The 22,324-nt window shown below is 40.4% G+C and overlaps 1 protein-coding gene across 2 annotated transcripts in view; it reads right to left on the bottom strand.

Moving 5' to 3' along the window:
* Teh1 (tipE homolog 1 phospholipid transfer protein) overlaps positions 1 to 19,836 on the bottom strand; it is a 305,501-nt gene extending 285,665 nt beyond the window's left edge. For both annotated transcript variants that reach the window (XM_019054805.2, XM_019054806.2), the window contains exon 1: positions 19,133 to 19,836. In XM_019054805.2, coding sequence (XP_018910350.1) covers positions 19,133 to 19,836 — 704 coding nt within the window. The remainder of the gene's footprint in view (positions 1 to 19,132) is intronic.
* Between the last annotated feature and the right edge of the window lie 2,488 nt (positions 19,837 to 22,324).

A 22,324-nucleotide genomic window follows, 5' to 3' on the forward strand; every position in this document is an offset into this window, starting at 1 on the left:
GTCCGTTGCGAACACCCTGTTTATCGATCCTTTTCCACATGTTTAGAAGGCAGATCAGTCGATAAATCGCAAAGCACGCCACGCCACTAATAAAGGCTATTTTTCAATGCGACCACTTTTCATAATAACAGTAATTAAAATGTTGAATTTGACTTTGTTAAAATGAATCATTAATTAACTGACGGTTGTGAAGTAAAGTTTTGAAAAATACAACAATTCTTGTCCTCACCCCGGAAGCTCTCAAGAGCGTGACATTTTTAGCTGGAGGTTATTTCTCAAACGCGCCTCAAATTAAAGATCTCACACGCGCTACGACACTCCCACACAAGAACGCCTCCATGCAGGCGACCAATGCAACTAAAAGCGGCTTAGGCAAAGCGCGCTTCTTCTATTTTCTTTAGCCCTATCAGGAGCTTTTTTATTTAAGTGGACGCATTTCCGCCAAACGGAACTATGTGCATTGTGACGTGAGCCCTGTTAAACATGCATTCTTATGAGTCTCAGGGCTCATTTCTAAATGCACATAGTTCCGTTTGACAGAAATGCGTCCAAAATACTTGGGGAAAACGCGGGTCGGGGATACCGACGACAACGCCCATTTACCTCGCCTGAGGTTAGGCTTAATCTGCACCGCCAAGCAACAACCGCCTGACTCCGAATGGGAATCGCGTACACGTGCGCTGTTTCATTTGTGCGACCCGGCTGAGAGGGAAAAAATCTCACTCAAAGAATATGAGTGCGCTCAGTAAACACTTGGCAGTGGAGAATGTCTCTCCTTTAACCCGCGTCTTGAATTTCCCGCTTACGCCCTATGAAACTTGACACGGATTGCGCCCCCCTCTCCCCCTTCCTCCCCCGATTTCCCTCATTTCCCCCCTCTCCCCATCCTGACCACCGCACAAGTATTCAGTAACTGGTTCTTTCTTTCTTTCTTTCTGGGCCCATCCCGGCGAGGGTTTTCCGAGCTCTCAGTGCAAACAGCCGAGCGGTCAAAATGGATTACTTTATAAAAAACATTGGTTACCAGTAGCGTGGCGTGCTTTGCGATATATCGATTGATCTCCCATTTAATCCTAGGGGAAAGGATCGATACACAGGGTGTTCGCAACGAATACCTTAATAAACGATTCTTTATCATTGCTGAAAGGGGGAAAAAATCGAAAATCGATTATTCACGTCTCGCCACTGCAATGGTTACCCCAAAAGTTGTCATTTCCCATTCCTAGGTTGCCACAGTGGTTCAAACAGTTCGATTTTTTACAGGAATTATATACCTGTGAACTTTTTGTCCGAGATTTATCTGATTTTTGTACGAGATCAGATCGAGAATCAGTGGGATTTTCAGATAGGATTTTCCAAGATTATATAGTTAAAATTGCAGTTAGTTGTTTCGTGGGGGAAACGGTCAAGTGTGTCTCCATATAAATTGGGCGCATCTAAACGAAATGAAGCCAACTACTTCAAACGTTGTTGATTTCGGCTCTTGTTTCATTACTTTTACAGAGAACTAAGCAACATTCGACCTTGAAATTCTGTGAACAGAATCATTTTTCGGCTTTTTAAAGTCTATGATACGGAAAATTTCTAGGCATAATATAATGTGATTTTTAAACGAAATAGTAGATAGGCAACGTGAAATGAGCCGTGACTGAAAAATCAAATTGAAAGATGAAAATAAAAGGAATGCACACGGAAATAAAAAGTTAAGAACGGAGAAAATAATAAGATATTTTTTTTTAATTTCACCTGTCGGCACCGTAAAAACTGCACTGAATTGCATTTCGCTGGTAAAAATAGAAAAGTACATATCTTTGTTTGCCACGATGTAGACTTCCTGTCATTGTTTATTTTCTGCGTTGAAAAACACCCAAAATCAGTTCTCAAAAACTTCGATAATCTTTCTTCTTCACGTGTAGAATATTCTCGGAAATTTTTGAAACAATTGTGATGGTTTGTACGCCCCGGATAAAATAAATAGGGGACGGAGATTTTGAAACGCCGCACAGTGAATCGAGTCAATTAGAGAGGTCGGACATGAAATGTTTTACTCAAGCAGCAAATTTTTATGTATATATCGTCACTTTTTAAATTTTAAGGAGTGTTTCTAGATGAAAATGTTACTAGAAAACCAATGGAACCACTTTTGGAAAAACCTTGATAATCATCAATCTGCGGGATCTTGATCAAAATCTTGTATGAACGGAGTTATGAGCGTTTAAAGTTTCCAAATTTTGTCCGACCTCTCCCATTGACTCGATCCACTGTGCGCCGACACCAAGATGCGCTTTTCGCAGTTTCATCGTAGATTACTTACGGGCTCGACCCAAAGTTCTCTCTCTTCGATTCTGCCCTCAATTTTCACGTCAACATCACAGATTTTCAAAACTCATATAATACGTGGCACAACGTAACGGAGCGTAATAGAACGGAGCGGAACGGAATGAAACGGAAAAACTAGATTGCACCATGGCCTAATCCACCATAACTTTCAGCGGCGCTTCGTTAGCAAATCTTTCGAGTGGTTATTTTTCCGAGTCGGGAATTTCCTCCCGGTCCTAATCCCTTGTACATTTCGAGTTGATTTTCAGAACTACCGTCCTAAGGGTGAACGCCCTATGAACATCCGAGAGTTGCAAAATTTTCTCTAATAAAATGTTTGTTTTTGACGAAAATTGTCAATCTTTTTCCTTGAAATTTTCAGACTTTTTAGATCAAATTACAAGCAAAATTACCTGAGAAATTGGGAGGAAAATATTGACGAATTTTCTCTAAAATTAGTGATCTATCGAAGGAAATTTGGCAAGGCCTGGAGGCTCATACGGCGTTCTTCCTTAGGACGGCAGAGATGCCGTGAACTTGGCGGGTGCGTTCAGTGGTTCGGCGCACTCGAGGGAGAGGGGCTTCAATTAATTTTTACGTCTCGCGAAGATTACTGCCGTGATAGCGAAGAGGGCAGGAAGTGCATGCTGGGATGAGCCTCGAGACACATAAAAGCACGTGCTAACAATGGCTCATACAGAAATTCACTTACTGCTCTCTTAGCTATCACGGCAGATTAGGCTTATCTCCCCTGTTCAGAAAATCCCCGCTCATTAAATTGTGAGACAATTGCTTTTTTGCTTCTTTAAATCTGTATTCTTCATTCAGGAAGTTTAATAAGATTGTTTTCCTTTTTTCGGAGAAAAGAATGCTTTTATGAACATCCGCGAATAACACCTTCTCGTGCCAAAATCAAGAGTTTCTGATGCTGCGTAGAATTTACCATTTTCAGACGTTCTTTATCTTCAGCTATGCCTTTTTATCTAAAAGCAGCTTTGAGAATGATGAAAAAGGACGACTTAGTTGACCTCAAGTTTGTCACTGTTACCCGTGACTTTCCTCGCAAAAAAGACGATGTTTCTGAATTATCAGGAACTCTTCTACCGCAGGAATTGAGACCTCATCACGGCCTTCAACTTTAAAATCAGGAGAAGCAAAGAAATCATCATGGACCCTCAACCTCCTCTGTTTTAAAGGCCCTGAACATGCCTTCAATAATAAGTAACCTTGGGGATTGTTGCCGCTGAAACTCATACTTTTGATATATTCTATTAAAGTAATATATTCTGGGGAGCGTTTAGTAAAAAGATCAATTTTTAATGACCGACTCAGAAGATTGATAACATTTGACCATGAATCCCATCCAGAGAATGCTCTCCGTCGTTTCAACATGTTTAGTTTATTCAACCGAAGAACTCACGTATGTTTAAACACGATTAAGGGAATTGCAGTTTCTAGAAAAATTTATGATCATTGTGTACTGTAAGATGTTTTATTCCTTTTGATTGAAAAAATGGGCCAGACAAATCCATAGAAAAGACACGAGAACAGTTTTTCTCAGATCTTTAAAGTGTCAATTTTATTTCATAGCAAAATATTTTATCTGAATTTAAATATAACTCTCAATAGAGGAAATAAGCCAACTAAATGACTGGCGACTAGCAGCAGGCCAATTGTTGAAATTTATAGACAAAGCGATAGACAAAAGAGACAGAAGGAATTTGGAGGGATCCTATTGGTGGATGCAGGTGGTTGCAATAGACAAATGAGGTAATAATAGACTATGGGCACCGACAGGAAACTCTTTTGTTAGTCCATCATTTCCCCCTTGGTCTGTAACAACCAATGGAATCGCTCTATAACTCCCTATGTCTTCTTTGTCTAACGCTTTGTCTCTCAATTTAAATAATGCAGTGGAAAAAAGTATCACAATCTCAACTATACTTGTAGCTGATTTTGGCGCCAGCCATAGAAGTAGTTTCACTAGCTAGAAATGTAAAGGCACCAGCCAGGGGTATAGTTAATCCAAGCACACATATGCTGACTGTGAGGTATGGTTCATTCAACCACACTTTTAGCTGACTTGGGCATACTTCTGGCCTGTGCATCCACTCTAATATCTGGCGCCAAAATCAGCTAGGAGTATAGTTATGATTGTGATACTTTTTTTTTCCGTGCGAGGCGCAGAACTCTTTTATGGGTACCTTTTCCTCCTCGTCAAAAAACTTAGTTGCCTTCGGAAAAACGAAGCCCGTACGTCGTTTAGTGACAGGATTCGAAAGGGAGCCGTTGCGTTGCTCAGAGCATAGAAAGACGTCTTCACGTCCCCGACTGCTCTGATAAGAGCCACGCAGGCACGGCACACAATGCCACACATTACGTTCGGAGACAATGAGTTGTGTTTTGTCATCTTTCTCCGGGATGGGCCCAGAGACGGAGGCAGCTCAAGAAAATTACCCTGATGAAATTTATTCGCGGCGGTGAATTTGTTATTAAAACTTCCTCACGAATGCCACCATGACTTACCAATTAATTCCTCCCCTTGGCATTTATTGCAACGCTTAATTGAGGACAATTAATTTCGGGGCGCGTTGAAAGCCCTTCCTCTCGGCTTGAAATATTAATTTCATTCGAGCGCCAATGAGCTCCTATACGCCTGACTTTGACGGAATCTACACTTTAGGAAGCCGGGACCTCGTTTCAAGTTTCAAATATTTCTTACGTTTGTCTTTAAAATATTTTTACTGGTAAAGAGTTGCGCCTTGAAAATTTACAGATTGACGGCCTAGAAATGCGAATTTTCAAACTCAACAATATGCTTTATTTTTTTTAAGAGAAGACTGACAGAAATATGATTTCATTGAAATTTTCTGCGGTTATTTATTAGGAGTCATAAAGCGCAGTGTAGGCAAACTTTTAAAAACATCAACAATTTGTTAAGCTTTCGCGTTTTCCTTTTTTTTGTTTGTCAAAAGTAAAATTTTATTGAATTTATAAACCATGTACCTACTTTACCCTTCCTTTCAAACCGTTAGCAGACTTTTTTTTTTCTTTCTTTCTTTTCATTTCAAAATTCTCAATATGATGACATGGTCAATTAACTCGCAAAATTGTTTTAAAATTCCTCCATTAGGTTCCTTAATCCTTTAAGGTCACAAGAAATTCTTATTGATTAAACGTTATCTTGAAAAATAATAATAATAATAAAAATGATAAAAATAGATCAATTGATGCAGTTTTGAATAGTAGATACATTTGCATAGGCATTTAATTTTTGAATTTCTGGTATAAATAGCAACCTCTGTTGTATTTTTTACTTCGATTTCATTATTTTATTTTTCATACTCAAGTCTATAAGATTGATATGATGAATAAATAACCTATTTATAAAAGTCCATTTTTACATTTAATTAGGAAAGTAGTGCTCTACGGTGTATGATGCTGAAACACGCCGGAATTTTGCATTATTTGGATCTCTCATGACGTTGCTCTTCAGTGGCGTGGCGTGCTTTGCCATATATCGATTGTTATGACATTCAAACCTATGAAAAAGGATCGATGAACAGGGTGTTCACAGCGAACACCTTAATAATAGATTTTTTACCATAGCTTCAAATTGCGTAACAATCTATACACCGCAAAGCACGCCACGCCACTGTTGCTCTTGATTCTGACTCCAACGCAAGAATCCAATAGTTTTTGTTGGCAGACAGTGATAATGAGCCCAAATTGGCAACGATGTATATCCTCAATTTAAATCCACCATAAATAATCGGCACTAGGTAAAGCATTCCACTTGGATGAGTATCGATTGTTTTACATACATCTAATGAGACGAGAGCCGATTCTATCGACTTGCGCGGATCGCCACTGCTCATTCAACGACGATCAACTCGCGGGATTGAGTGAAAAATACCCCCAGCCGGAAAACGTGGAATGAGAGGGGGGAGAGGGGGAGAGAAAAGTTGCCCCGATATATATAAACGGACTGTTCCGTATCGCTCCCGAGCTGGAACAAAGTTTGAGGCGGACGCGAAGTAGGGACACTCACGCAAAGTTTCGGAGTATTACCTGCTCCAATCGGATGAAATTTCATCTGTAGATCGTAAATCTTGCATCCCAATAAAAGGGCCGCCATTCCACGAGTTTGACGTGACGAATGCACGACTCCTATATCTCGGAGTATTCATACAAAGTTGGCCATTCCAATGGGTCTCCTTTAAACAAGAGGCACAGCTTACTGTGCTCCCGTCCTAAGGAAAAACCTCGCATGAATCTACAGGCGTTGCCAAATTCCCTTTGATTAAAGACACATTTTCGAAAAAACTTATGATTAAAAGTCCTCCAGTTCTTCAGATTATTTTATTCGCAATTTCACCCAAAGTTCCTGAAGATTTCAAGGAAGAATATTCTTAAATCTTCTAGAAAATACATATTTTATCGGAGGAACTTCGGCAACTCTCTTCAAACGGCGTTATTCCTTACCACGGTAGTGTATAGACTAGAGTCTTTAAAGCAAAAATCACGCTAGGCACATAAAATTGACGTATTTATGCCAAACGGAACTATGACGCGCAGAATTATGAACACCTGCAAATTTTTTATTGTAATAATTTTGCCTCTGATCTCGCGGAAAATTCAAACAAATTTCATAATTGAATGTGCACGGATATATTCTAGTAGAATATCAAATAATTTGGGTCATTTTTGCAACCTTGGAAAGGAGTTACGTTCCTTTGTCCCGAAAACGGCAATATTAACTTATTTAAGCCAAACGGAACTGTGTGCATCAGGACATGAGCCCTTAGACCCATAAGAATATGTGCGTAACAGGGCTCACGTCATAATGCACATAGTTCCGTTTGACAGGGATGCGTCCAAATACGTCCATATAAGCCTCTCATCCTCCTCCTCTCCAGCGCCACGGCTTAATCAGTTAATAACGTCATCAAAGAGTGTTATTTACGCCCAATCTGGCAACACGCATTAGGAGCCTCAATTTCCGCTCATTTCATACCTTTCAGGCTCCGCCGCGGCGACTACGTTACGTGACGTCACGCGGAACCGCACGTATCTGTAATCGATATTTCATCAAGTCCGCCTCAAAAGCCAAGATTTATAACCTCGGCGCTTAATTTATGATGCAACGACGTTGTCGAGAGCCTCGCCTCGGCGCACAGTGGATCGAGTCAATTACAGAGGTCGGACATGAAATTTTTCACTAAAACCGCAAATTTTGATGTTTATTTCGTCACATTTCAAATTTCAAAGGGTGCTTTCGAATAAAAATTCCACGAGGAAACCAATGGAGCCACTTACAGAACCTCAAATCTTTGTATAAACGAAGCTACGAGCGTTTAAAGTTTCCAGATTTTGTTCGACCTCTCCTATTGACTCGATCCACTGTGCGGAAGTCGCGAAGCAATATTCCGAGCGCGGTATCCGTCTTCAAACGTGGCAACTCTGGAATGCAAAGAAAGTTGTGAGACGTCCCGACGTGTCAAATTTAACGGTTGCCGAATCGATCATGTTCTGCCTGACAGCGCTGTGAGGATGACACGTCCCGTATTTGAAGCGTCCCTACTGCTGAGACGCCGCGACGCTTCTCCAAAAAATGTTATAAGGCTACATTTCCAGTTTCGGTAGAGTAATTTGCGTCGAACTGCAGATCGACAAATTGGGTTTGCAGATTTAGTCGAGAAATGTCCTCAGATAGACAAATTAGGGTCCGTTATTAAAATACGTAACGCTCTAGGGGTGGCAAGGAGAGCAATACGCCATTTTGTCCTTACGTCCTAAAGGAGAAGGACCTACGTCACAAAAGCATTACAGGGGGAGGGGGGTCAAAAATGCCAATTGAGTGAGTTACGCAATTTAGGGACAGCCCCTCACGGACAATGGAGGATTTGCAGTTATCTGAAATTTGATAAATTCCATATGTTTAAGGTGGAATTACTGAGATACTTAAGCGCGAGAATTATATCCGCGGTGTCAAAATTGAACAACTACTAGAAGAGATGTAACAAAATAACCTAATTTGCTGAAATACATGTGTTGGGAAATACTGCCAGATGTCGTCACAATGCGGTACATCGTTTTACATTTATATCCATTTTTCCACAATTTCCTATATTAGAAGAAATTAATGAATAATAACGCGAACTCAGCTTATCGAGCAATCTCAAATAAAGCGATACAATTTTCTCGCGCAAATTCTCAATTCAACTCATTTTGTTTGCTAATGAGCCTCTAGGCAAGGTATGAAGAAAAGTACTACGATACAGGTTTACCTTTTATAATCTCACGGCGAACTATATTGTATAACAGGAAGTTTGGAAATCAACTGCTAAAAATGATAAAACAGAGCTCACAACTATCACTGGTCAAGTGGCAAAATTACAAATGACGTTATTTGTATGATCTGAACTTCACTTCATTTGTGATACAAATTATTGTTATATCTCTCTCACGAGTTGATTACCTAATCTCTCGGTTTGTGAATCGTATTCTACGTAAAATTTTGGAGAAATAACTAGTGCCGCTTATGTTTCTGTTTCATATCATGTCTAGTGGCCCATTCGGGGCTCAAAGTCCCATTATACCCCTGGTAAAAATTGACAGTAGAATCTGTGTTCCAAAATACCATAGACCTAAAGCCGGCTGCAAGATTTTCAATAGCTTCTACAGCCGGCTGCACAATTTCTTATAGCCTATAGCCGATGGCGATTGAGCAACAGCTAGGCGATAAAGTGTATGCTAAATGTTACTAATTACGGATGCTAGGACTTAGTGAGTTTTTGAACTTCCGCTCTATTTTTGGGCCGTAGTATCTTGATTTATTTTGCGCAGAAAGCTCCGTACTTTTGAAGGATGTCTGCCATTCCTAATATGTTGGAGCGCCTTCAATTTCGTATGATACTGTGCAATACCTCTGGTGTGAAATAGTTGCTTCAAGCGCCGTGACACGCTGCTGCGCGGCGGGCGGGCAGCCAGCGCGAAAAGCCCCTTAACTCCTACAAATCTAACAGGGATACTTCACGCATTGCTCCATGCGTGAAGTATCCCTGTTAGGTTTGTAGGCGCTGGTGCGCGCTTATCGGTGGCAGCACGCCGCTCCGCTCTGTGTTAGGCTCCAATGTAATCTTGCGGAGTCAGCGTTTTTCAACTCATGATTTTGAAATGTTTGCACATCCTGTATGGATTATTCTCATTTTAATTGATGAAAAATAATATGTATTAAAGGAAAATATAATGTGTGTTTTGTGAATATTATGGTGGTTCCGTATCAAACTTAATGATTTCTTAAGCACACGAATTTCTACACAATTTCTTACAGCCTTTTATAGCCGATGACGATAAAGTGTAAAGCCCGACGATAGGAACTATAGCCCGGCTGCATACTTTTTTATCGCGTCGTATAGCCCGGCTATATGATTTGCTCCGCTTTCTACAGCCAGCAATATGATTTTCTATTGCCTTCTTTAGCCGGCTATAAGAATTCCAATGGTATTTTGAAACGCAGCTCCTATCGCCAATTTTTACCAGGGACCCGAAAGATCAGGATGAAGTCTCATTACATTATTTTTTTAAGGGTGATTAACTGGACTGAGTTAAGCAGAAAGGAACCAACCCACATTTTGAAAAAATTGAGTTATGGGTGGTTTTGAACTCAACCGCTGCTCTACTATCTATCGCCAAAAATCCACAGTTTTTGTTGGAGCAAATTTTGCAGAAATTGATTTTGAAGTTTATCTTTTACATTGAGTCTTATGCAGGGGGTTTTTAAGCCTCTTTTTCTCGGTTCGATCACGATGTGGCTTGGTTCCTTTCTGTTTAACTCCGTCCAACTTTTCCTCACATTATGTTGTGAGATGAAGTGTCCCGTTGTAGAAGAGTAAGAGAGTGAAAAGAATGATTATTTAAAGCTCAAAAATATTTGCTTGTTAATCTGTATCTGGTGGTTGACCAAATACAGCGGATCACTGGAGTCTCAGCTCGCCCTCAGTGTACGAGATATGCGATACGCGCCTCTGAGAGTCGAAATTTTGGTATGATCAGAATAATGTGGTCTTGACTGCCGCACGTTGGAAAAATCAACCCCAAGTAAATATTAATTATACATGTTTAGATAGCCCAGATAAAATCACGAACAAAGTTATCTGAAAAATTGAGATTATATCATAATCAATTATATCAATTATATCACGAAATCTTCCAGGTATTTTATATTTTATCAAATGAAACTTGCATACGTCTATAGGCTTAAAAGGTGTTTTTACTTGGCGTGGCAGCAGATCCTTTTCTTTGTAGTTTATTTTCAAAAGTAAAATGAAAAATAATGGTATGCCATTGTATACCAATCTCCTTGAAATGTATTGTTGGAGTTTCCGTAAAGGAGATCAGGATACAGAAGTATACTGGACGAATGAAAGATGCCCGATAGAGAAAGACTTCCTAAATAGAAAAATTAAGGAATTTATTCAACACTCCTGGTTTACTTAAGATTCCTTGCTAAAAAAATGGTGTCACTATGAATTTTAGTTTTTTCTGGAAATGTAAATTTGTTGATTTATCAGGCTGAGAAATGTAAACTTAGAAAAGGAAAATTAGAACGCTGCAACTAACAACTACTCGCAGGCAATATTATGTTCTTCAAAGCAAGCGTATGTTTGCCTCTGCAGAGGCCCTCCAGGGCATGCTGACGATTCTTCGAAATATTGATAATGCCCCCCAAACCCCAGCACGGTTAAGCGCATTCACTGCAGCGGTATTTGGGTCAATTTGACTTACAGCGGGAGTGCCAAATTGCAAAATAGTTTGAAAAAATTTTGCACTAGGAAAATAAAATAAGGAAATAAATGGGCAAAGCATAAAATTGACTGTACGAAAGAAAAAATGTTTTTCAGTTCTAGAACTAAAGTATCATTCTACCCTATCGAAGAGACCAGCGATGGCAAAAGCTAAAACGTGGCCCGCACTGCTGCGCTAAGGAGAAACGCCGCATGAGCATTCGAGAGTTGCCTAATTTCTCCGGATAAAACATGTATTTTTTAGGAAAGTCGTGCTTATTTTTCATTGAAATTTTTAAATATTTTAGATTAAATCACGTACATAACTGTCTAAGAATTTTGGACAAAACATTCAAAAATTTCCCAGTAATTTCCGTTTTTATCGAAGGAAACCTAGTAACGTCGAAAAACTCATACGCCGTTCTTTCTTATCACGTTCATCAGCGCAGCTATTATGGACCAATACTTACAATGAGCTGATTTAGAAGGAGGTCTACAAATTAATCATAGAAAAATAATCAAACATCAAATTGAAAACAAGGGACATGGCGCGAATTGCGTGTCAAAACAGCCGAAGATTGGAGAGACGTAACATAACCGGTATCTTACGCTAACTTTTCTCCCAAATCTGACAGATGCCTCATTGGCAGCATGGAGTGGAGTTCACGCCTCGCGCCATGGTGCCTTCAATTTTGCAGACGCAACGAGGACATCCACAAAGCATGAATAGTTGTATCTCTGCGCCGTTGTCAACGCGCATCGTTTCCTCGCCCTATTTCCATGTTGGGTTTGTTCCATTTGTCGGGATTTTATCGGTAAACATAGAATTTGAACCCGAGATCATGATTTACTGATTAAATTCCGCGACCGAAGCACGAAACCACGTTGCAAAGTTGCAAAATTCCTGTCATAATTTATTTTGCCGGGGGAAAACTAGTCAATGTATATTATCGAAAGCGTCCCTGATTTTTCTTCTGTGTCAGCAGAAAATTCTGTAAAAATTTCAATCTATGAAGTTTGCTCGAGTCTCTTATTCCATGCGTAAATATAGGAGCGGGAATTTTGAAACACCGCAGTGGAGATACATGGTTTCGCACAGTGGCGAAGCGTGAATGATCATTGTCGATATTTCTCCACCTGAAGCTATCGTAAAGAATCGATTGTTAGGATGTCCACTGCAAACACCCTAATAATCGATCCTTTTCCATAGGTTTAAATGGTGGATCAATCGATAGATCGCAAAGCACGCCACAAGTTTCGCACTTGCGCCACCTTCTCAACCGGTAAAAGTGCTCATTTCCATCCAATTCCGTCCATAATACACGTTGCTTGACTAGTTTTCACGCGCTCACACCTGCGACTGGGTTAGTAGCGTGGCGTGCTTTACGATGTACCTGTCGCAGGCAAATAGTAAAATTAGGCATTTTGTCAAATGCCTAGGCAAATAGTCGAATATTCTAACTTAGATTGAAATTCTGTTTCTTTTCCTAATATTTGACAAAATAATTAATTTCTCCTGTAAGACAAAATTCTCAGTAAAAATTTGCATCGCACAATAGTATTTTAAACCGTTTTTAGCTCCTGCACAGACACTTATCTGGAAATTTTCAGTATGTCATAAAATACAGAATTTTTAGGATTTCATCATTTAAAAATATGAGAGGCAAATAAAGAGGAAGAGACAAGAAGAATTCGTAGGTTTGATGAGTTATTTTTCCAAAAAATATTGAAAACTTGCGAGCTCATCGCCATAAATTCAAAAAATCGTACAGACCGTCAAAATTTAACTATCTGCCTAGGCATTTGACAAAATGCCTGATTTCACTATTTGCCTGCGACATACCGATTGATCCGGCATTTAAACCCATGGAAAATGATCGATAGACAGGGTGTTAGGAAGGAAACCTTAAAAATCGATTCTTTACGATAGCTTCGAATGGAGAAATATCGGTAATCGATGATTATGAGGCTTTGCCTTTGGCCTGAGTGCACGTGTGTACGAGGGTGTGCGATAGTGTGCATGTATGCGAGTAATGAGCGGAGACTTGTGCGCATTGCAAGGCGAGCATGTTGATTTTGATTAGTCGGGAATGCCGCGCGGAGTACTTGACACGTTTGTGCATTCAAACTAATTACATATCGGAGTGAACCGCATACTAAGCAGCTCTGCCGTCCGAAGGAACAACGTCGTATGAACATTCGAGAGTCGTCAAATTTCCCTCGATAAAACATGTATTTTGGACGAAATTCATGCATATTTTCCCTTCCAATTTTCAGATATTTTAGATTAAATTGCGTACAGAATGGTCTGAAAATTTTGAAAAAAGAAATACTCACAATTTCCTCGGTAAATTCGGTTTTTATCGAAGGAAATTTGGCAACGTCTAAAGGCTCATACGGCGTTTTTCCTTAGCGCGGCAGAGCTCTTCTCTATCTTTTTATTCCTACCTTCCTTCGTTCGTCCCCCATTCTTCCCTCGTAGCCGTCTCCACCCTGCCCCTCTTAATCCGTTCGATCTAATTTTTCTCCTTGTGTCTCTACCTCCTCGGTTTTTCCTTTCACCCGCACAAGCATCCCCTTGCGCCGGTGTCGCTCTGCGCCAGTATATTCCGACTGACCCGAATCATTCCCACACTGAAAAAAAAAAAAAAAGATTGGTGGAATTTTCCATTCCTTCACGCTGTATTTCACACAGCGTGAATTCAAAGTCGATTCTGCCAGAGGAATGGTTTCCTATACCTATACCAGTAAGATAACGTTTACCTTTCTTCTGGCAGAATTGACGCTGTGAGAATTACAGCGTGAAGGAGTGGTGAATTCTATCAATCTTTTTTTTCAGTGCAAGTGGTGGAAATTTTCGAATGTTGGCAAAAAAGTGTTTCCGCTTTCTTTTAAAGCTATGCTATATTTTAAAGTACTGCGGGGTGCACCCCCTGGCCGTTTTGCGACTGAGCCTCTTCTCAGGTAATTTGGGCCTCCAAAACAAATGAGAGAAAAAGTGGATAAATCAAAAGATTTCTGGACGCCTTCATTATAAAATACCGTATTCGAATCATTTTCTACCCATTTTTTTTTATTTTATTTTATTTTATTTTTTTTTGGAAAAGTTTATACCATGGTTTGATGTTTGTTTTGCTGTTGTTGCTCACGTAAACCTTAAAGCACCGCTAGATATAAGACAAGCGGAACCAACACAATATGGAACTAGAGAAAGGGAAAGCATGAGCGTTGATGACGGCACAGCGCGCGGTAGAGCTATTTGTGCTTGGTGGATGTTGGGTTGCATCTGCAAAATATTGAAGGCGCGATGTCTCGAGGCGTGAACTCTTATGCTTCAAAGTATGCTTTCACACTGAATCGTAAATCAAATGATGAGGCGGTCAAATTGTTGTCCTCCTTAGACTGTATATTAAAATTGCAGAAGGCTCCGATTTTTCATAAGACGTATGTTGTCGTTCAAATTCAACCATCAGAGCACGATTTCAAGACACGAACGACGGACCCATTTTTGAAGATTAAAGTTTGGTAACCTTTAATCGTACAAATACGCAGTGACTGATCATTGTCTTCAACTCTCATTTTTAGATATTTCCCAGGAGGGCTCTCGGGGAACTGAACTGCGTTCTAGCCTGGTTTTAGGTGAATTATATTGATTCTTAAAAAATGACGCATTTCCTGAAAGAGAACTCTGCCCGGAGGACGAGAATTGAAGAACTTGGTTGTTTATTCTTCTTTTGTTTTCCCTCCAATCTTTTCTCCTCCCTCACATTTTGGAATTAAAGTTGATGAAAACGCAAAAGGATTGTTCTAAGCGAAAGCACACAACTTCTGGCATGCAGGTTTGATTTAATAATCAAGGCGTAATCAGGCAGAATTGTACAATGCTTAAATTTAAAGAGTTAGATGTGATTTCTTGTTTGAAGATTTCATTAAAAGAACTCCAGAGTATATTAAAAATTTGGTGTGCGCAAATTTAAAAAAAAAAAAAAAAAAAAAAAAAAAAAAAAAAAAAAAAACCAGATGTTCTACCCAAGGAAAGTATGAATAAGCAGAAGTAAACGAAGAAAATTGCTGTCAATTTTCCTATGTATAATGCAAGTATCTTAAATTTGTTAAAATTACGACATCCCATAGCCCATCGATTTTAAATCAATTAAATTACTTATTGGACCGCATTTTGAAATAAGAATTACTCTGCCGTGCTAAGGAAGAACGCCGTATGAACATTCAAGAGTTCCAAATTTCCTTCGATAAAATGTTTTTTTATGAGGAAAATTGTGAATATTTTCCTTTGAAATTTTCAGACGTCTTAGATCAAATTATAAACAAAATTATCTGTGGACTTGGTAGACAAATATTAAAACATTTTCCTGAAAATTTGTGATATACCAGGGGAAATGTGGCAACGTCTGAAGGCTCTTACGGCGTTTTTCCTTAGCACGGCAGTACTATCTCAGGCTCATCTGTAATTGAACCTATCTGCATAGGAAATTCAATAGCAAATATGTCGTTCCTAAAATTAGTCAGAAAACGTACCTCCTTATTGCAAAATGGAGTCCAATCGTTTATCGCATAATTGGACCCTCAGATTTTCCTTTTTTCGTGAGCCGTTCGAGTGGAATAGGTACAGCATAAAACTCTGTTACCTATCATCCCCATGGTTTTAAATGTTTCGTGTTTTTACGAATTACTATGCCGACGGCCCCTCAACCAAGATTCTCAATCGCGAGGTTTCAGATTACTCTCTTCCAATTCATAGTTTTCAAGTAAAACAAAACTATTTCATTCTTTAAAATTTTCCTCTGAGATAAAAAATCACGAGACTTTTCAAAAAAACGACGCTTCTCACTGAAAAAAAAAGATACGTCAAGAAATCTGCAACTTTGCAAACCGAGATGTGCGGTTTAAGAATATGTAAAATCCTGCCAATTGACGAAAGCAGCTCTCAATGATACGCCTTGCCCTAAAATTTCTTTCTTTACAACAGTTGAGCCTTGCCACTGGTTTTCTCACTTCTCGAATTTGAATTTACTTTTAAGCGTAGACTTCGTTTAAGAACATGAAGCAAAGCGAGAGAAGCAGGGGGAGGGAGAGAACCATCGTAGAGGCAAACGCTGATGAATTGTTTCCAAGCGGTGTGGTGTCTTTGAAGTTCTGCTGTTTTTCTCCCTTCTCCAGTCTCCCTGAGTCCAAAACGAATGTTCGCGCTGATAAATAGCCTCTTACTCGCTTTTTTGTTCAAAAAGTTAAGGTCTTAAATTCCACTAAAGGAACACTCAAGAGCACTTACTGTGAAATGTCACACTAACCCAGTAGCACACGATATTGTATTTTTCCTCCAAAATTTGTGACCGTCTCTAGAAGCAGGATCCAGTCCACGGTGGACATTTTTTTTTCCAGGAAAGCGACTCTTCATTCGGTTAATCGGAAATTTGGGTTTTTAGTTTCTGTTGGGAAACTTTCTTTTTTGGTGTGTCATTAAAAATGATTTATTGATTAACCCAATTAAATAAATATAAGGCATCCCTGCCAAAAATAACTTATCATCGTGATTTTCAAATGATCGTCTGAGGTATGAAAATATTCGCAATGAGCATTGTGACAGTGCTGTTGCACTGTTATGTGGTTTGTCATTGATTCTTAATCTGGAATCAATACGGGTCAGAATAAGCGAGTTTCTAAGTTTTCTTAGTTTAGACCTAGTTTAGGTTAGACCGGAAACTACAGCAAAGTTAAAAAAACCGTCGTGTGCTAGGAAGCAAAGTTCTCTCTCCATGCGTTTTAATTAATAATAAATTAATCAAGCTAAATTAATTGAATCTGGAATTAAACCGAGTGAGATTGCCTACATTTATACCGGCACTCTATATCCTTCAAAGGATCAAATTTGTCATTAAAAACGCGATGAGTGTTGTGGCTGATTTGATTTTTGGATTTGATAACATCTTCAGACATACCAATATAAAAAACATCAGAACTTGACGAAAAGTCTCTCAGAGCAAAACCAAAGTCTCAGAAATTCAATTGATCGCTGCTCTATCTCTAAACTCAGGGATTTTCTTTGACGGCTCAGACATTCCTTAATTCCTGCCAGGAGTCAACAACTCTTATTCTACAAGACTTTTTGCACTCTTGACAAATTTCTTATAAAGTGCATGTCCTACCGTCATGTATACAAATATTTGACCTGTGCCGCGATGCTCATCTGTACAGCAGGAAAAACATGTATAAGGGATATTCCAGTTTTTAGTCCTGGTTACTGAAGTTTTCGATGATAGGGCGCTTAAACGCGACTTCTTCCTAAACTCCCCCTGAAAGTGGGCATTCCCTTTATTTTTTTGTTCAACCCTGTGTACTGGGTCGCTGGGTACAACCCCTTCCCTTTGGTGTCGTCTTTGAATCGTCCCAGAAGGAACCCAATCGACCATCTTTTTTGGCATCCATTTTCCTGTCATTCTGCTCACTTGAGACCATACTAGACTAGGTGTTTGGTCATAGCATCGAATACGATGTCATTTTCAACTTCCAACGCACTCTGCCATTGCAGACCCGATCTATAAATCCTTGATGACTATTTGTAGTTTTCTGGACGAAGGAACGTAACTGCATTCTAGTGTTTCAAAATTGACTCAAAATATTCAATTTTTTACAAGAATGCACCATTGAAATTTTTGTCAGAAATTTGTTTTATTTTTGCATACGATCGGATAGAAAATCAGTATTATTTTTAGTTAGAAATGCCCAAGAATCTTCTGATAAAAATGGAATTTGCAAGCGATAATTTGGTAATATTGAAATATAGTTGCGTTCTTTCGTGAGGGAAACGACTTAATGAGTATGTACCTTAAATTTCCCTTGCCCGATCCCCCGTGTTCTTTTATTGGACGCATTTATCCTAAAAGGAACTATGTCCCTCGCAAACCCTATTCACATAGTTCCTTTCAGCATAAATACGTCCAATTAGACGACGATGTGCATTGCGCGCTTTGTGAAGTTCATTTTCTGGGTCCACAGCCCATGAGCGCAAATTTTCGAAATCGATAGCACAAAAGCGCTAATGTGACAGTATAAGCGCAAATTTTCTTTAGCCCAAAAAAATAAATAAGTATCGATTGGTTAGACATCAGTTTCGATACATTGAAGGTAGCACAAATTGAAGAGATCAAAATTAAAGTAGAAATCATAAGAAAGTACCTCTGTTCGTTTGTTGATAATGTTAGGTCCACAAAACGATTGCCGAATAAGTGCTAAATTGTAGGGTTTGCGTAGTCAAACCGCGACACAACCGATCGGAGGTCTCAGCACTAAGCTTCTCTGTAATAAAAACGCGCTCTCTACTTAAACCACCTCCCAACTCTCAGATACGTCCCACTAATACGGTACATCGGTGGATATAACAACTGAGCGATAATCTCTCAGATCGACAGCCCATAAGCGGAAATCGCTCCGTTTGCGCTTTTAGGCTGTGGATTTCGGGTATTAGCGCTTATAGGTAAACATTTCTAAAACAGCAGCCCGTGACAATGATGATATCAAAAATATGGGAGAAAAACGGGAAACAAGGCTAAAAATTACACATAAAAAACCCGAGACGTTTCAGCCCAAACTGAGCCAATTTCAGTCGGAAGAATAAAAATAAAATATAAAAATTCCAAATAGAAACCCGCAGACTACACGATGGCCGAGAAAATCAAAACAGAGATTTGGTATTTGAGCTTTTGGGCTGGAGCGGATAAAGTGATAAGCATGTTTAAGCTGACGCACAGTGGATCGAGTCTATCAGAGAGATTGGACATGGAAATTTTGATTAAAACTGCAAATTTTAATGTTTATTTTGTCAAGTTTTAAATTAAAAGGGGTGTCTGTGGATGGAAATGTCACGAGGAACCAATGAAATCAATGATAGAACATGAAAATTTTGATTTCACGGAGTTGTAATCGTTTAACGTTTGGAAATTTTGGTCGACCTCTCCTATTGACTGGATCCACTGTGTAGCGTAAGGCGTGAGTAAATGGGTAAATACCTGGCATCATTGTGAACTCGGACCCTGCGTACCGTCCTGGGCGGGTCGGTGGCGGAACACCTGCAATGCATGATGCACAACGCGACGGAGGTGATGAAACACACTAGGAAGGGGAGCCCGAAGAAGTGTCTGATGATGCGCACTTGCCGCTCCCGGTCGTACTCGGCCATGACGACCGTCCGGTTCTGGCGCGAGTAGTAGCACGGGAACTGGGCGCCCTCCTGGCCGTAGTCCTCGGTGAAGTTGGCGCACTTGACCTCCGGCGGGTAGCCGCAGCCCTTGATGTTGACCAGGAGGACGGCGTCCTCGGTGCGAGTGTCGTTGTGGTCCGTGTAGGCCACGTAGATGTGGGAGCACTTGTACATGTCACTGGTGCAGCCCTCGCGGCAGCTCGACCAGGAGCAGTTGAAGATCCCGAGGAGCTCCTCGCGGCGGACCGTGGTGCAGGTGACCGGCTCCGGGGCGAAGTCGGCCACGAGGGTCGAGATCGCGGGGTCCACGTACAGAGGCACTAGGAAGAGGAGCGAGGACCCGGCTGACACTGACGTCATCACCAGGAACGATGTGCTATAGAACCACGCCCGCTGCCGACATGTTCGCTTCTGCTTCTTCGCGCCCTTGCTGCTCGCCGCTAGTTCCAGTAGCTTCCGCTTCCTGAGCTCCTGCTGCGGGTCTAACAGGAGTTCGGAGCTGCTCCCTCGCATGACTGACGGCCCGACGTCGCCACGGCCGCGCGCACCACCGCTCCGACCGCCCCCCCGTCCCGACGCACCGCCACTCGCCTGCGCGCGCACGTCTCCCGCCACCCCCCACCCGCTGCCCCGCCGCACACTCAGCGCATTCTCCACATTACTGTCTAGAGTCCCTTCATACTCACAAATAAGACAACGTGAATCCATTCCTCATTGCTTCCCGTATTTTAGGCCTCCTCAGTGTCACAGACGGCAATTCAGATTCCATTTTCACCAATTTCAAAGATTATAATCTGGAAAGGACCGGGGAATCACGGGGTCGGCAAGGAACAAACGGAATGAGAGAAGGAACGGAGAAAGGGATTCGAGAATCAAAGATTACGAAAAACTACCAATTTGTGTAATCTTTATTCCCGTTTGTGACTCCATAAGGGGGGGGGGGGGGTTGTCTAAACTCTCAATATGAAGGGACTCTAGCCTTCACTGCCGTGCTAAGGAAAAACGCCGCAGAGCGGCGCATATGGGCTTTTAGCAGGCGTTGCCAAATTTCCTTTGGTAAATTACGAATTTATGGGAATATATATAAACATTTTTCTTTCAATATTTTGGAGAATATTGCTCGTAATTTGATCCAAATAGTGTAACAATTTCAAGGACAAATATTGATAATTTTTCTAAATAATAATCATTTTATTGGAGGAAACTCTCGAATGTTCATACGGCGTTTTCCCTTAGCACAGCAGAATAGAGTGAGAGCTAGGAAACAACACCGCCTAACTAAAAATTTTGGCTATAATGAGTCAGGGATCCCGCATTCTTCACTATTCAATTAGCAAGCTCATGTTCTCAGTTTTTTCCCCATTTCACATGGCAACGCTGTAAAAACGCTGCAATGTATGAAAAACGTTGCAAATGTAACCACAAAATCACAAACATGCCCAAGTTTCTTCTTCGTCCTGCAAAATCGTCAGTTTGCAGGTCAGGTGGGCGGTTTTTTTCCTCAGCCATACTGAAATGGGAAGAGTGCAAACAAGTCGGTAATTTTGGAATAAGGTCATAGAGCTTTTAGGGTCCCAAAAGGCAGGCAGCCTGTGCAATCAAATCATCCAGAATTATCCAGAATTATTCATTATTACAATATTGTTATGACCCGTCGTTTGTAAAGCACTTATCTTGCATAGTTTTTGTATACATTTACTCATCTTTGCAAAAGGGAGCTCATTTGTGGATATTCTTGGCCATCTTGGTTTGATTCTAAAGATTTTATAGGATATTGAAGAAAAATCGACATTTTCCAATATTTTTCAAATTAGAAGGTTGGCTGCCCTTATGGGCTTTAAAAACTCTACATGGATGTATTTATGCTAAAAGGAAGTATGTTCATAAGGTTTTTGTGCAACACAGTTCCTTTTAGCATAAATACGTCCATATTTCGACCTGTTCAGTTTCTGTGCTCTCCACATACAGGTACTCTACTCGCGATCGAATATAGATGGCCAAATTGCGAAGTCACGTGACTCCATTCCGATCTTTCAAAATCCCCGCCCGACTTTTATCTTTTTAAAAAGCAACAAGTCAACTTAATATTGATAGTTTGAAATTCATGGAGAATTTCTGTCAATCGAACAGTAATATCTAATATTTTTCCAAGAAATTATGTCGAATAGTTTTCCGGGAAAAGGATGAAGTACGACAGGAAGTATGCAATGTCGCACTTTGGCCATCGATGTGATTCGCCAAAACAACGAATGAGCCTTTTACATGCATGGGTTTCAACTCTATCTAATGGGTTGAAAAATGAGTCAAACCCACTCGCAGAAATCGAACTGAATTCAAAATTTTAATTTGGTGGATTTCATGGGTCTCCGATAAGACTAAACCATGTGAAAAAATAAGATGGTAAAACAAGGGAGGGACCTTGGGTAGTAATGGAGCCGTCCACGTCCAGGAAACATGTAAAGCTCTTTTTCCAATTTGTTTATCTTATTTACTCATCTAACGCAACCTTAAACCCTCCCTTTTTGAACTGCCTAGCTCGAGCTCTATTTCCCAAAATCGGTTCTCGGCGCGGAAGACTGTGCAACGATTCCTCGCCCCCTCCCCCTCGTAAGACCCCGCAAGACAAGCTTATACCCTCGCACTTGTTACTTGCTTATTCAATACTTTAATGGCCTCTTCAGAAATTCGCCACGTTCCAATCCTGATTTCAGTTTAATACTGCCGTGCTAAGGAAGAACGCCGTATGAGCCTTCAGACGTTGCCAAGTTTCCTCCGATAAAAACCGAATTTACTGGGGATATTGCGAATATTATTTTCCAAAAATTTCACACAATTTTGTGCGCAATTTAATCTAAAATATCTGAAAATTTCAAGGAAAAACATGCACGAGTGTTGTCAGAAATACATGTTCTATCAAAGGAAATTTGGCAACTCTCGAATGTTCATACGGCGTTCTTCCCTAGCACGGCAGAATACGTCTACTTAGAGGGGACGAATTCGG

Source organism: Bemisia tabaci, chromosome 7 (assembly GCF_918797505.1).
Source record: "Bemisia tabaci chromosome 7, PGI_BMITA_v3".
Taxonomy (NCBI): Eukaryota; Metazoa; Arthropoda; class Insecta; order Hemiptera; family Aleyrodidae; genus Bemisia; species Bemisia tabaci.